Source organism: Staurois parvus, unplaced genomic scaffold (genome assembly GCF_062004578.1).
Source record: "Staurois parvus isolate SC_StPar_1 unplaced genomic scaffold, SC_StPar_1.0 ptg000694l, whole genome shotgun sequence".
Taxonomy (NCBI): domain Eukaryota; kingdom Metazoa; phylum Chordata; class Amphibia; order Anura; family Ranidae; genus Staurois; species Staurois parvus.
The window spans coordinates 2,594,582-2,607,557 of NW_028318490.1; the positions used below are offsets into that span (position 1 = coordinate 2,594,582).

Below are 12,976 nucleotides of genomic sequence, written 5' to 3' on the forward strand. Positions count from 1 at the left end.
CTATACAGCGCTACACTAGTTTAACTGACAATTGCACGGTCATGCAATACTGTACATAAATTAAATTTATGTCCTTTTTTCACACAAATAGAGCTTTCTTTCAGTGGTATTTGATAACCTGTGTGATTTTTATTTTTCGCGCTATAAACAAAAAAAGACCGAAAATTTTGAAAATCGAATTCCTTGGGGTGTCTGCTTTCTTAAAAGTGGTCATTTTGGGGGGCTTGGTGCTGTCCTGGCATTTCAGGGCCTCCGAAACTATGATAGGTAGTCAGGAAGTGTAATGAGGAAATAAAACCCTTTAAAAGCTTGACGCTGCTTATTGGATTTTGGGGTCCTGTACTTGGCTAGACTGCCAAAAAGTCTCTCACATGTGGTATTCCCATACTCAGGAGAAGTAGCAGAATGTATTTTGGGGAGTAATTCTACATATACCCATGGCATGTGTGAGCAGTAAATCATTTAACTGACAATTTTGTGTTAAAAATTGGCATTTTCCAAAAACGTGTGGTAAAAAATAAATTCTTCTATTGACTAAACATCCCATTCAGCTAATAGTTTGGGATGTCTACTTTCCAAAAAGGGGTAATTTTTGGGGGTGGGGGCATTTTATGCCTAGCATTAGAAGCTTATGCCACACATCTTTCCCTCTTCTAACTACCTGAAGACCAAGCCTATTCTGACACTTTTTTTTTTTTTTTTTTTTGACATGAAAACAAAAAATCAGTATTTTTTGCTAGGAAATTACTTTGAGCCTTCAAACATATATTTTTTTTAAAGCAGACACCCTAGTGCATAAAACAGTGGGTGCTGCAATTTTTTATGTCACATAGCACTCGTGCAGCGATTTGTAAAAGGTTTTGAAAAAAATACTTTTTTTACTTTTAGTGCACAAAAACACAATATATTGGCCAATTATTTGGTAAAATATAAAAGATGATGGTGTGCCGAGTAAATAGATACCAAACATGACATGCTTTAAAACTGCGCATGCCCTGTGCAATGGTGACAAACTGCATACATTTTCAGTATCCATAGGCAACTCTTTGAAAGCCTTTGCAAGCTACCATTTTAGATTTACAGAGGAGGTCTAGTGCTAGAATTACTGCCCTTGATCTGACGTTCGCGGCGATACCTCACATGCATGGTGCAACCGTTGTTTACATACTGACTCAGGGTCAACGCTCACGCACACAGGTGGGGGGGGTGTCTTGGGTGCGCGATGGTGCTTCTTTTTAGAGTCACTCACGCGCACCCCCTACCCGGTAATGCAAAATCATATATGTGTGTGTATATGTATGTGATTTTGCACATCGTGCCGCCCTGTAGCAGTATTTCTGCTATAATCTATAATACAGTATCTCAGTTGGAAGATCCCCTATCCCCATTGAGTGTGTGGATGGAGAAATTGAGTCAGTTGAATGAAAAAAAAATGATGTATGGGCTGCTTAACTGGTTTATGTAATTGGTATCACATGTCTTCAGTCTTGTAATCAAGTCATTCAGCCTATTTAAATAGAGAAGTAATCTCGCTGCTATTTGGTCTAATCCTGTGCACAAAACTGAACGTGGGCCAGAGAAAGCAAAGGCGGGAGTTCTCAGGAGACCAGAAAGAGGAAAATTATAGACCAGCATGTCAAAGATAATGGCTATAGGACCAACTTGAAACTGCTCGACGTTCTTGTGACTACAGTTGTAAATATGAATAGATTTATTTTATTTCTACTTTTGCAGCCAAATTGGGATATCTACATTATATTTGGTAAATGTACCCATTCACATAGCTTTTAAAAAAACAAAAAACAAATTGCAGCTGAAGTTTTAAGATGCTCTTTTCTGGAACTTCCAGTAAGGAAAAATCTACTTGGCACTGTCTGTTATGATGTGTTAAATATGAACACTATCTATGCAAAAAGTTTACACGTTTAGGAGCTGAGCTTCTCCATTGTACTTGGACTCTCAGTTCCTAGCCCAGCTATTGTGACATATTATGTTGAGCTAGTTGAAAAATTCTTGAATTCAGCCATGACACATTCTTCATAGAAACATTTGAAAGGTAATTATTATTTATTTATTTTTTTTAAGTATGCTGTGTGACTAGGAACACAAACATAGTGGGGTTTTCTCAAATTTGACTGCAAAAGTGGAAATGTACTTTAAAGTGCTTTGGAGTGTAGCCAGCCTCCCTGGACAGGACTACAAGAGGAATATCGACACCAGATTGAATGAAAGGATAGAGTGAATAGTAGACAAATTGTCAATGAAAACTTGTATCTTAAAAATCTGTCGCTTTTTGCGTGACAGTGGACCCAGGAGGACGCCACTATTAAAAGAAAAACCTACAAAGTTTACACTGGAATGTGTTAAAATTCATATTGACAAGTCAATACTTCTGATAGAATGTCCTTCAGAAGAGACAAAAGTGGAGTTTTTTGGCAAGTCTATTTTCACAGATGAAAATTAAGCTTTCAAAAAAAAGAACACTATCTACTGTGAAACATGGAGGGGGCTCAGTTAATGTTTTGGGGCTGCTTTTCTGCAACTGGCATGGGTTGTCTTGAAGTTTGCACAAAGAAATCTCAAGAATTGTGCACAACTAAATCTCAAGATTAACAGGGAACTTTACTGCCCAGTGTCAGAAAGCTGTCTCAGTAAGAATGGGCCAAACTACTGTATCTATTGGCAGGTGAAAAAGTTTCACTGGGAACTACAGAAATCTCTTGTTTGCCTCTAAAGGTTAGCCAACAAAATATTAGGTTAAAGGAGAAGTATGGCCAAAACAATTTTGGCTATACATCTGTGGATCACAGGAGTGCTCTTCTGTGGCCTGTTTTCAGCTGACATCACTCAGCCAGTCCAAGCTGTGGAAAGATCCTGACTTTAAAGTCGGGAGTCACCCAGATGCCTGGGCTGGAATCTGGCTTAGCCTCTCAGCTGGCCGCTTCTGCCCCCTCCACAGCCCACTACTCCAATGAGTGCTGGAGGGACATGGCAGAGAGCCAGGTACTGACAGGTGCAGGCTCACTGAAGGCTGAGAAATGAGCGGTTAGTCTTAGAAGTGGTTGGGGACTCATGCAGCATCAGACCTATGCTGCATCCATCTAGATGAGCATATGTGGTTTGTTGGTTTGTTTGTTTGTTTTTTTGGAAACTCAAACTTCTTTTAAGGGTTCTGTAATTTGTGTATATAATGCCATTTTTGTTTTATTTAAAATATTCTGTTAAATCAAAAAACAGTCTGATTTTAATAAATATGGAATAGACCATGGATGGCAATTACTATTTTCAGTTTTATAGTAATTTCAATGAAAATTGTGTGTGGTTCTTTTTTGGAAGGTCACCGACAAATTTATTCACAGTTGTATGTGTGTACGCATATACATTATACAAGGGGCATTCAAATTAAACCGGGAATTTTTACTTTATATAATAAAACAGTGGGAACTGCTTTTATTTTTCGACATACTGCCCTGCTACATTTATACACTAATCCCAGCTTTGAACTAGTGCCTGGAAAGCTTCGGCATAGAAAGATTTGTCAGTATGCCTGAACCATCCTAGGACAGCCTGCTTCACTTTGTCATCGTGTTCACCAATCCCACAGAAAGATTTGCAATTTCACAACAGGTTATGCATCCATTATCCAGGATCAGGTGTTCCATGTGCTGAATATTCACAGGAATGACAGTTGTGGACTGGGAACCACCACGGCCAGGATCGTCACTGATGGTCGTATGGCCATTTTTTCAACGTTTACACCATTCAGATGTCTTACTGTGGCTGAGCGTCTCAAACATACTGTGCTTGAAGTCTTCTGTAGATATCCACAGGTTTTACACCTTTGTTCACAAGACTAACACTGTTGTCTGCCATCTTGATTAACCATTTGCTGCCCACCCTATAGCAGCTTTACTGCTACAGGGCAGCAGCTCTGTGCAGAATCTCATATATATATATATATATATATATATATATATATATATATATATATATATATATATATATATATATATATATATATATTAGGGGACGTGCGCCCGCCTACCTGCGCTGTCATTGGCTCCCTTACATGCTAATACCTGGGTCCCAGCCAATGATTCTTAGCTGGGACCTAGCGATCGATGAAGAAACTGACAGGAGAGAGATCTGTGAATGTAAATAACCTAGATCTCTCTCCTGTCAGGGAGTCATCCAATAGTAAAACAGCATACAGTACACACAAAACACTCTGGCACACAGTTAACCCTTTGATCGCCACAAATGTTAACCCCTTCCTGCCCAGTGTCATCCGTACAGTGACATTGCTTTTTATTAGCACTGATCACTGCATCAGTATCCCTGGAGATGTCAGTGGCAGTTCCCACCCAGTGTCAGCTAGAGTCAGAATGCCCACCAAACTATCACAGTCCCACTATAAGTCACTGATCGCTGTCATTAGTAGTACAGTTGTGACCAAAATTATTCAACCCCCACTGAAATTGAGTGTTTTGGCCAGTTTGACATTGCTTTTGATCATTCAGTCATCTTGCTTACATTTACATTAAAGAGGCACTTGTAGGTCAGACAAATATAACATAACAGTTATAATGAAATAACCACAAATGTCTTTTCTGTGCTCACAGCATTATCAGTTTTATTCAACCCCCAAGTGACATTCAATCTTAGTACTTAGTACAGCATCCTTTTACAGTTATAACAGCTTTTAAACGTGAAGCATAGCTTGACACAAGTGTCTTGCAGCGATCTACGGGTATCTTCGCCCATTCTTCATGGGCAAAGGCCTCCAGTTCAGTCACATTCTTAGGCTTGCGCACTGCAACTGCTTTCTTTAAGTCCCACCAGAGGTTCTCAATCGGATTTAAGTCTGGTGACTGCGATGGCCACTCCAAAATGTTCCAGCCTTTCCTCTGCAACCATGCTCTAGTGGACTTGGAGGTATGCTTGGGATCATTGTCCTGTTGAAAGGTCCAACGTCTCCCAAGCCTCAGGTGTGTGACGGACTGCATCACGTTTCCATCCAATATCTCCTGGTACTGAAGAGAATTCATGGTACCTTGCACACGCTGAAGCTTCCCTGTACCTGCAGAAGCAAAACAGCCCCAAAGCATGATTGACCCTCCACCATGCTTCACAGTAGGCAAGGTGTTCTTTTCATCATAGGCCTTGTTCTTCCTCCTCCAAACATAGCGTTGATCCATGGGCCCAAACAGTTCTAATTTTGTTTCATCAGTCCACAGAACACTATCCCACAACTTTTGTGGTTTGTCCACATGGCTTTTGGCATACTGCAGTCGACTCTTCTTATTCTTTGGAGACAGCAAGGGGGTACGCCTGGGAGTTCTGGCACGGAGGCCTTCATTACGCAGTGTGCGTCTTATTGTCTGGGCTGAAACTTCTGTACCCACATCTGACAAATCTTTTCTCAGTTCCTCAGCAGTCACACGGGGACTTCTCTCCACTCTACGCTTCAGGTAGCGCACAGCAGTCGAAGTCAGCATCTTCTTTCTGCCACGACCAGGTAGCGTTTCAACAGTGCCCTTTGCCTTGAATTTGCGAATGATGCTTCCTAAGGTGTCTCTTGGTATGTTTAACATCTTTGCAATCTTCTTATAGCCATTGCCCTTCCTGTGAAGAGAAATCACCTCTTCTCTTGTCTTCCTGGACCATTCTCTTGCCTTCACCATGTTTGTAACCACACCAGTAAATGTCTAGAAGGAGCTGAGTATCACAGTCATTTTAAAGCTGCCTAATTGGTGCTTATTATGCTTGATTGCTGCTCGGTGACATCCACAGGTGTTTTCAATACCTGATGGAAAGCACCTGTATGAACCTCTGTTCTTCAGAGTGGTAGTCTTTAAGGGGTTGAATAATTGTGGCAATGAAGAAACCACATAAGAACCATTTACTACTGTATTACATAAACAATTGATGTCATTTTAGTTGCATTTGGGTAGTTACAACGTCCTTGTAGGATTTGATTCTGAATACAATTCCAAATGTACACTATAGTCCCTAAACCCCTTTACAGCATTGGGGGTTGAATAATTTTGGTCACAACTGTATTTGAAATAAAAAAGAAATAAAATCCAGTATCTATACCATTGTTTGTAGATGCTGTCATTTTCACACATACCATTAATATACACTTATTTGGATTTTGTTTCTGTACTAAAGATGGTAGCAGGATACATTTTGGCCTAAATTTATGAACAAATTAAATTTTTTATATTTTTTTTTTTTATTGGATATGTTTTGTAGCAAAAATGTTTGGTCTTTTTTTGTTTATAGCACAAAAAATAAAAAAACCCAGTGGTGATCAAACCCACTACAATATTCTATTTGCGTGAAAAAAATGATTTAATTTGTGTACAGTGTTACTTGACCGTGCAATTGTCAGTTAAAGTAGCGCAGCGCCATATAGCAAAATAGGTCATGAAGGGGGGCAAGTCATCCAGAGGTGTGTGTGTGTATACACAGAGCATACTCTGAAGTTACAAGCTTGCTTGAAAGAAATTTTGTCATAATCTTTTTAATGTGGTCATTCTATCAGCAAAATCATTGTCTTTAACTCTTTAACTTTGGTGTCATTAATCAAGTTCTTAAAGTGGTTGTAAAGGCTCAAGGCTTTTTACCTTCATGCATTCTATGTGGGCAGCAGCCCCCATTGGCTCCTGCTGCTGTCAATCGCAGCCAGTTAGCCAATGAGGAGAGAGGGGGGCATGGCTAAGCCACAGCTCTGTGGTGTGAATGAACATGCAGAGCAGCAGCTTGGAAGCGAGCCTGGTTGCGTGCTCCCGTAGCAAGCTGCTTGCTCTGGGTGCATTCGGTAGGGGCGAGGGGCCAGGAGCCCTAGCAGGATAATCTGGGCTGTTCTATGCAAAACCTCTGCACAGAGCAAGTATGTATGACGTTTGCTTTTCTTTTATTCTTTTTTTTTTACATTGTCTTTATTATCAACATATTAGATTGCATTTACTTAGATTTTGAAATGCCAATCCAGTTTTAAAAATACTGACTGATATACTTTGACTTTCTGCTCTCAGCAAATCATGAGGGATCGTTGGATGAATGTGGGACACGAAGACGATGAGTTGAAACCTTATGTGGAACCAGTTCCAGACTACAAGGATCCTAGAAGGACAGGTCTTACATTTGTATTCAATTGCCAGAATTCTAAATCATTTGACATGAAAATGTTTATGCTATCCAAATAAGCTGGATTAAAGAAAGATATATATGAATTGAAGTCACAGCATCACAAGTGTTTGGCTTTCTCCCACAGGAATAGGAGCAGGGCACCAGAGTATTAAATTTATTGAAAACATTTAATAAGAAACCCCCTTTACTTGTCTCAAGTTATTCCATTTGATGGACATTTTAAACTAAAGACAGTAATGATGCCTAAATTGTAAATACAATATTAAATCAAACTTTGTGCTGTTGTATAATCCATATTCACTTACCTGCTTTCTACTGTCTAGTAATTTCTGGCCTTTGTTCAGGATTTATTGTAATTGTGGGTTGCTTGTAATCACTGGTGGTGAAGCTAGGTGGTGATCTTCTGTAGTGGTTATGGGGTCACTGTAACTAGGTATTTGTGGACAATTTGTTCTGAAGATGACAGATTAAGATGTTCGGGTAAAAGTTTATAAGAGAGATCAATTTGCTATGCTAAATGCAGACTTGTTTTAAACCCCTAACTTAATTCCAGTGGTGGTTTCTTTTTAGCTGTCATGGTGTGTTTTGATATTTAGTGCAGCAGTTTATTTGTTCATCCAGTTTCCTATTTATAAAAATCCAGCTGGACAGTCCTATGTCTGGAGAAGAAGATGTTGCCTGTGGCAGAATTTTGCATTTAGCGTTTACTTTGCAGCAAATAGTGGATTATTTTCATACTTTTTCAAGCTATTCTAAAAGCATGCATGGCTATAGAGCTTGTTCAGAAGTATATAATGGCCTAAAATACTGCAAGTAGAAAAAAATGTTAGAATAATGAAGCAATGTCGGTATCTGTGATTTTCTTTTTTGGGGGAGGGGGAGAGTTAAACATATCTACAGTCTTCTGATCACTGCTAAGCAATCCTGGTTATTAATAGAATATTCAGTAAAAAGTTATTTACTTTTTTTTTTATACTTGCAGAGTTGATGGTGTCTATGGGCTATACCCGTGAGGAAATTCAGGACTCTCTTGTAAATCAGAAGTATAATGAAGTCATGGCCACCTACCTGCTGCTTGGGTATAAGTCGTCTGAGGTAATAGGAATTAAACATTTGTGTTTTTTAAAGGTGCTAAGGGAGTTCCCTTTATTGTATAACGTGCAATGCTTTGGATATTTTCGACTGATTTTTTTTTTTTTTTTTCTTGAGACAGAACATCACTTGTAGGTGACAATTGGAGCTGCACTAGCAATGTGCATGTTAATATTTAGCATTTTTCAGGGAGGGAGAAGGGTCTCTTCTGGAGACATAGATAAAATATACCAATTGGTGAAAATTAGATTTTAATTCAGGATCCATAATGTAAGTAATGATCACACTTGTGACTTTCCTTCAACGTTGCTATCTAGTTTGATTCATGGAAAGTCGGTAAAGAAAAAAAATATGGCATATAATGAAGAGCGATATTTAGAAGTGGTGCAAATGCAGTTTCTTGGTTTACTATTCATGTTCAGTGAATATTGGGGTGAAACTAATCAGTAAACACTGGTATTTGATCCTGTGTTTTTATAGCTGTAACACTTTGCGTTTTGGTTGTGCTTAAAAAAAAAAAAAAATGTTCCCTGACATTATTTAAAATGGTTTTGAGAACATTTGCCACCAATTTGCAGTAGCTAATTTGCACATAAACTTTCCACACCCTTCTAGGGCATATTACAAGAGGAGCTGGGTGCTCTTTAACATTGGGTTGGTGCTTGGATACACCACATCCTCCTCTTTTATAAGAGGGCCTGAGCATATTAGTGACCTCTTTTTGAAGCTCTTCCGTATGCCCTGTTTCACTCTACATGATATTAACTCAACATTTTGCTGGGACAAGTAGACTTAGTATCTGAACCATCACATGCTCCTGACCGCCAAACCAAGTTTGGTGGCTCATGAGTCCAATCCAGGAGTCAGGGACAACTTTCCTCTCACTGGTCTGGAAGGTTCTCACAAGAAATGCTAGCCTGTTGAGCTGGGAAGGAGTCCAGGATGCTTTTTCAGTGCAAGAAACTTAGTAGTCAGAAGGAGTTCATCTCCTAATAAATAATCTGAAACTCAAAACAATTTGGTTATTCATTCAGAGCTGGACCTTGCAAATTCAAGGCCATCCAACCAGAGTTTAATTTGACAATGCACAAGTAGTGGCTTACCACAACCATCAGGGAGGAGCCAGAAGCAGCTCAAAGATAAACTAGTCTTCACCCTGGGTTGTTTCAAGACCTCTGTTGCAGGTGGGGGACCCCAGACATGAATATCCTAGCTTCCAGGTTGAACAAACTAAGCAAGTTTGTTTCCAGGTACAAGGATTCTCTAATCTTCACAGCAGATGCTCTGGTGACTCCCTGGGATCAGTTCTACCAGGACAAATTCTTTTCTTCTCTGAAACTTTTCTCACCTGCTCTGCGAAATCAAGATGGAGGGTGATTCTGGTATCTCCCATCGCTCCAAACTAGTGCAGACATGGTTTGTAGACCCTGTCAGACTTCTGACAGACTTTCAGTTCCAAGGATCTGTCGCTGGCTTTGATGGCCTGGTTGTTGAAGCCCATGTCTTGGAATCTACCTACCACAGTATATGTCTGTGCTCTTGAAATCAACTTCTTGCACAGTCTGCCATCACACCTGGAAAGCATATTACGCCTGGTGCGAGGCAAGATTTGTCCATCTCAGGAAGTACTGTAATCCTGTCTTTTCTCTATCTTTTTTTGGTCTGGACTAGATCAGTCTTTGTCTTTACGTGCCATCAAGGGGCAAATCTCAGCCCTAGTGATTTATTTTTTTTCAAGACTGCTTGGCTCTCACACCTTGGTAAAGAGTAAAAGCTATTGTACAGGGTACTGTTCACATGTTCCCCTTGTATTTTCCCCAGTGTCTCTGTGGGATCCCAACCTGGTTCAGTTGGCTCTCTAGAAATCACTCTTTGAATCTTTTGTGGGATATTTCACTGTAATGTTACCTTCCTTGTTGCCCTAACCTCTAAAAGGAGAGGTTTTGAGTTGTCCCTAACCTGTAAAGACCACCTTTTTTGCTGTGTGTCATAATAAGGGGTTTTTGATGCCTAGGACCTCTTTTCTTTGGAAGGTGGTTCTTTCTTGCACCTTAACCAGAACATTCTTTCATCTCTGTCCTTTTCCTAGAATCTCAAGGAAATTTCTCTGCGCTGTGGTACACACTGCTGTCTCTATTACAGCTTCTTTTAGACACTGACTCTTTGCAATTGCTGAGGATTTTTGTAGGGGGCAATCTGCTTGCAATTCCACCATGTCCAGGTGGATTCAGAAGTTCATTATTTTAACTTACAGATTAAAGCTGTCATACATTTATCTGCATTAAGCCAGTTTAGCAGGAGCTGAATGAATTTTGATCCATATATAGATGTTCCTATTCATGAAAAGTTGATATATTGATTGACTTTTAGTGAGCCAGCTTGTTGCAAAATCCTTGCATGAATAGCACGGGCAGCCAGTGGATTACAGTGCTGATCAGTGTATTCTGACAGTGGGAGTATCTGACACAATGAGAAGGATTTCCCCATCCACCTTGAATGTGTGGTGGGGAAATCTGCTTAGTTTTGTTTCATTCAGCCAGTTGATTGAGCAAAACAAACAAGTAATGTATGGCCAGCTTTAGACAAGGTTCTAACTTTTTTTTCAAAACACACTCTAGTAGATCAGTTATTGCTTCATTAGCTTTTCAACATAAGGTCTCTGTTTCTCAGACTTGCAAGACTGCCACCTGGTCTTCTGTTCACATGTTGTTCAATTTTACTAGGTGGATGTTCAGACCTCATCTGATGCCAGCTTTTGGTCGTAAGAATGTTCCGGTGGCTGTGAGCCACCTTTTTGTTTACATGGGCATGTAAACATTTGTTTACTGTGTTACCTACCCCTCAATTCAACTATTTTTGGATTTCTGTATGTACATGAAATACTGATCCTGTGTCCCCTAATGTATGACTAAGAAAATAGAATTTTTGACTTGCCTTCAAATTATTATTATTTTATTTTTGAAGTATAGTAAAGGGCACCTGCTCCTACTATTTTGTTGCTACAAATCTGAAGAACGATGGGAGGGGTTGTACTTTGCTGTCTTCCTAGATATGTTTGCCAGTGTCAAATCACCTGAACGCAGCATCATAACCCCCTATTTAACTGAATTACTCATCGTGTGTCCCTTAATATGTCACAAGAACAGTATTTTATGGTAGGTCAAAAAGCATTAATTTGGCCAATTGCATAGGTAAAGTGTCTGACAGAAAAAGTCTGTCATTGCTACACATGCAATCCTCTCACCCCCAGTCAACACAACTGCAACCAACCAGTGTCTGTCTTACATTTTCTAAACAGCCTTAACCACTTGAGCCCCAGAGGATTTACCCCCCTTAATGACCAGGCCTTTTTTTTGCTGTTTGGCGCTGCACTAATTCAAATGATAATTGCGCGGTCATGCAATGCTGTACCCAAACAAAATTTACGTCCTTTTCTTCACACAAATGGAGCTTTCTTTTGGCGGTATTTGATCACCTGTGCGCTTTTTATTTTCTGCGCTATAAACAAAAAAAAACACGAAAATTTTGAAAAAAACCAATTTTTTGTACTTTCAGCTATAAAAAATATATCGTAAACTCAAAGTTAGTCATAAATTTAAGCCAAAATGTATTCTGCTACATGTTTTTGGTAAAAAAAATCCCAATAAGTGTTTATTGATTGCTTTGTGTGAACGTTATAGCGTCTACAAACTATGGTATAGATACTGTAATTTATGCCTTTTTTTTGCTATACAGCGCTGCACTAATTCAAATGATAATTGCGCGGTCATGCAATGCTGTACCCAATCGAAATTTACGTCCTTTTTTTCACACAAATAGAGCTTTCTTTTGGTGGTATTTGATCACCTGTGCGCTTTTTATTTTTGGCGCTATAAACATAAAAACACGAAAATCTTGAAAAAAAAAACCAATTTTTTCTACTTTCAGCTATAAAAAATATATCGTAAACTCAAAGTTAGTCATAAATTTAAGCCAAAATGTATTCTGCTACATGTTTTTGGTAAAAAAAAATCCCAATAAGTGTATATTGATTGCTTTGTGTGAAAGTTATAGCGTCTACAAACTATGGTATAGATAATTTGAAATTTACACAGCTTTTACTTTCTGACCGCCCATCACATCTCTTGAGGTGCTAAAATACCAGGATAGAACAAACACCCCCAAATGACCCCTTTTTGGAAAGCAGACACCCTAAGCTATCTGCTGAGAGACATATTGTGTCCATGGAAGATTTATTTTTTTTCCACAAGTTTCTGGAAAATGACAAAAACTTTTTTTTTTGTTTTTTTTTTTTACACAAAATTGTCATTTAAATGATTTATTTCTTGCACAAGCCATGGGTATATGTGGAATTATACCCCAAAATACATTCTGCTACTTCTACCGAGTATGAGGATACCACACGTGTGACACTTTTTGGGAGCCTAGCCACATACAGGAGCCTGAAATCCAATGAGCACTTTGAAAGCCTGAAGGTGCGTAACTTCTTCATTTCACTTCCCCACTACCTATCACAGTTTTGGAGGCCCTGACATGCCAGGATAGCACCAAACCCCCCCAAATGACCCCTTTTTGGAAAGTAGACACTCCAAGGAATTTAAAAAGAGGCATGGTAAGTATTTTGCAGATCTAATTTTTTCTCACAAGGTTTTGAAATATAAAAAAGAAAAGAAAAAATATACTTTTATTTTCTTTCTTCATTTTCCAAAAACTTGTGGTAAAAAAA

At 39.1% G+C, this 12,976-nt stretch overlaps 1 protein-coding gene across 8 annotated transcripts in view; it reads left to right on the top strand.

Annotated features, from left to right (window-relative positions):
* MARK2 (microtubule affinity regulating kinase 2) overlaps positions 1-12,976 on the top strand; it is a 207,644-nt gene that overhangs the window by 146,845 nt on the left and 47,823 nt on the right. For all 8 annotated transcript variants that reach the window (XM_089652805.1, XM_089652803.1, XM_089652802.1 and 5 more), the window contains 2 exons: positions 7,044-7,143; positions 8,141-8,253. In XM_089652805.1, the coding sequence (XP_089508931.1) occupies positions 7,044-7,143; positions 8,141-8,253 (213 nt within the window). The remainder of the gene's footprint in view (positions 1-7,043; positions 7,144-8,140; positions 8,254-12,976) is intronic.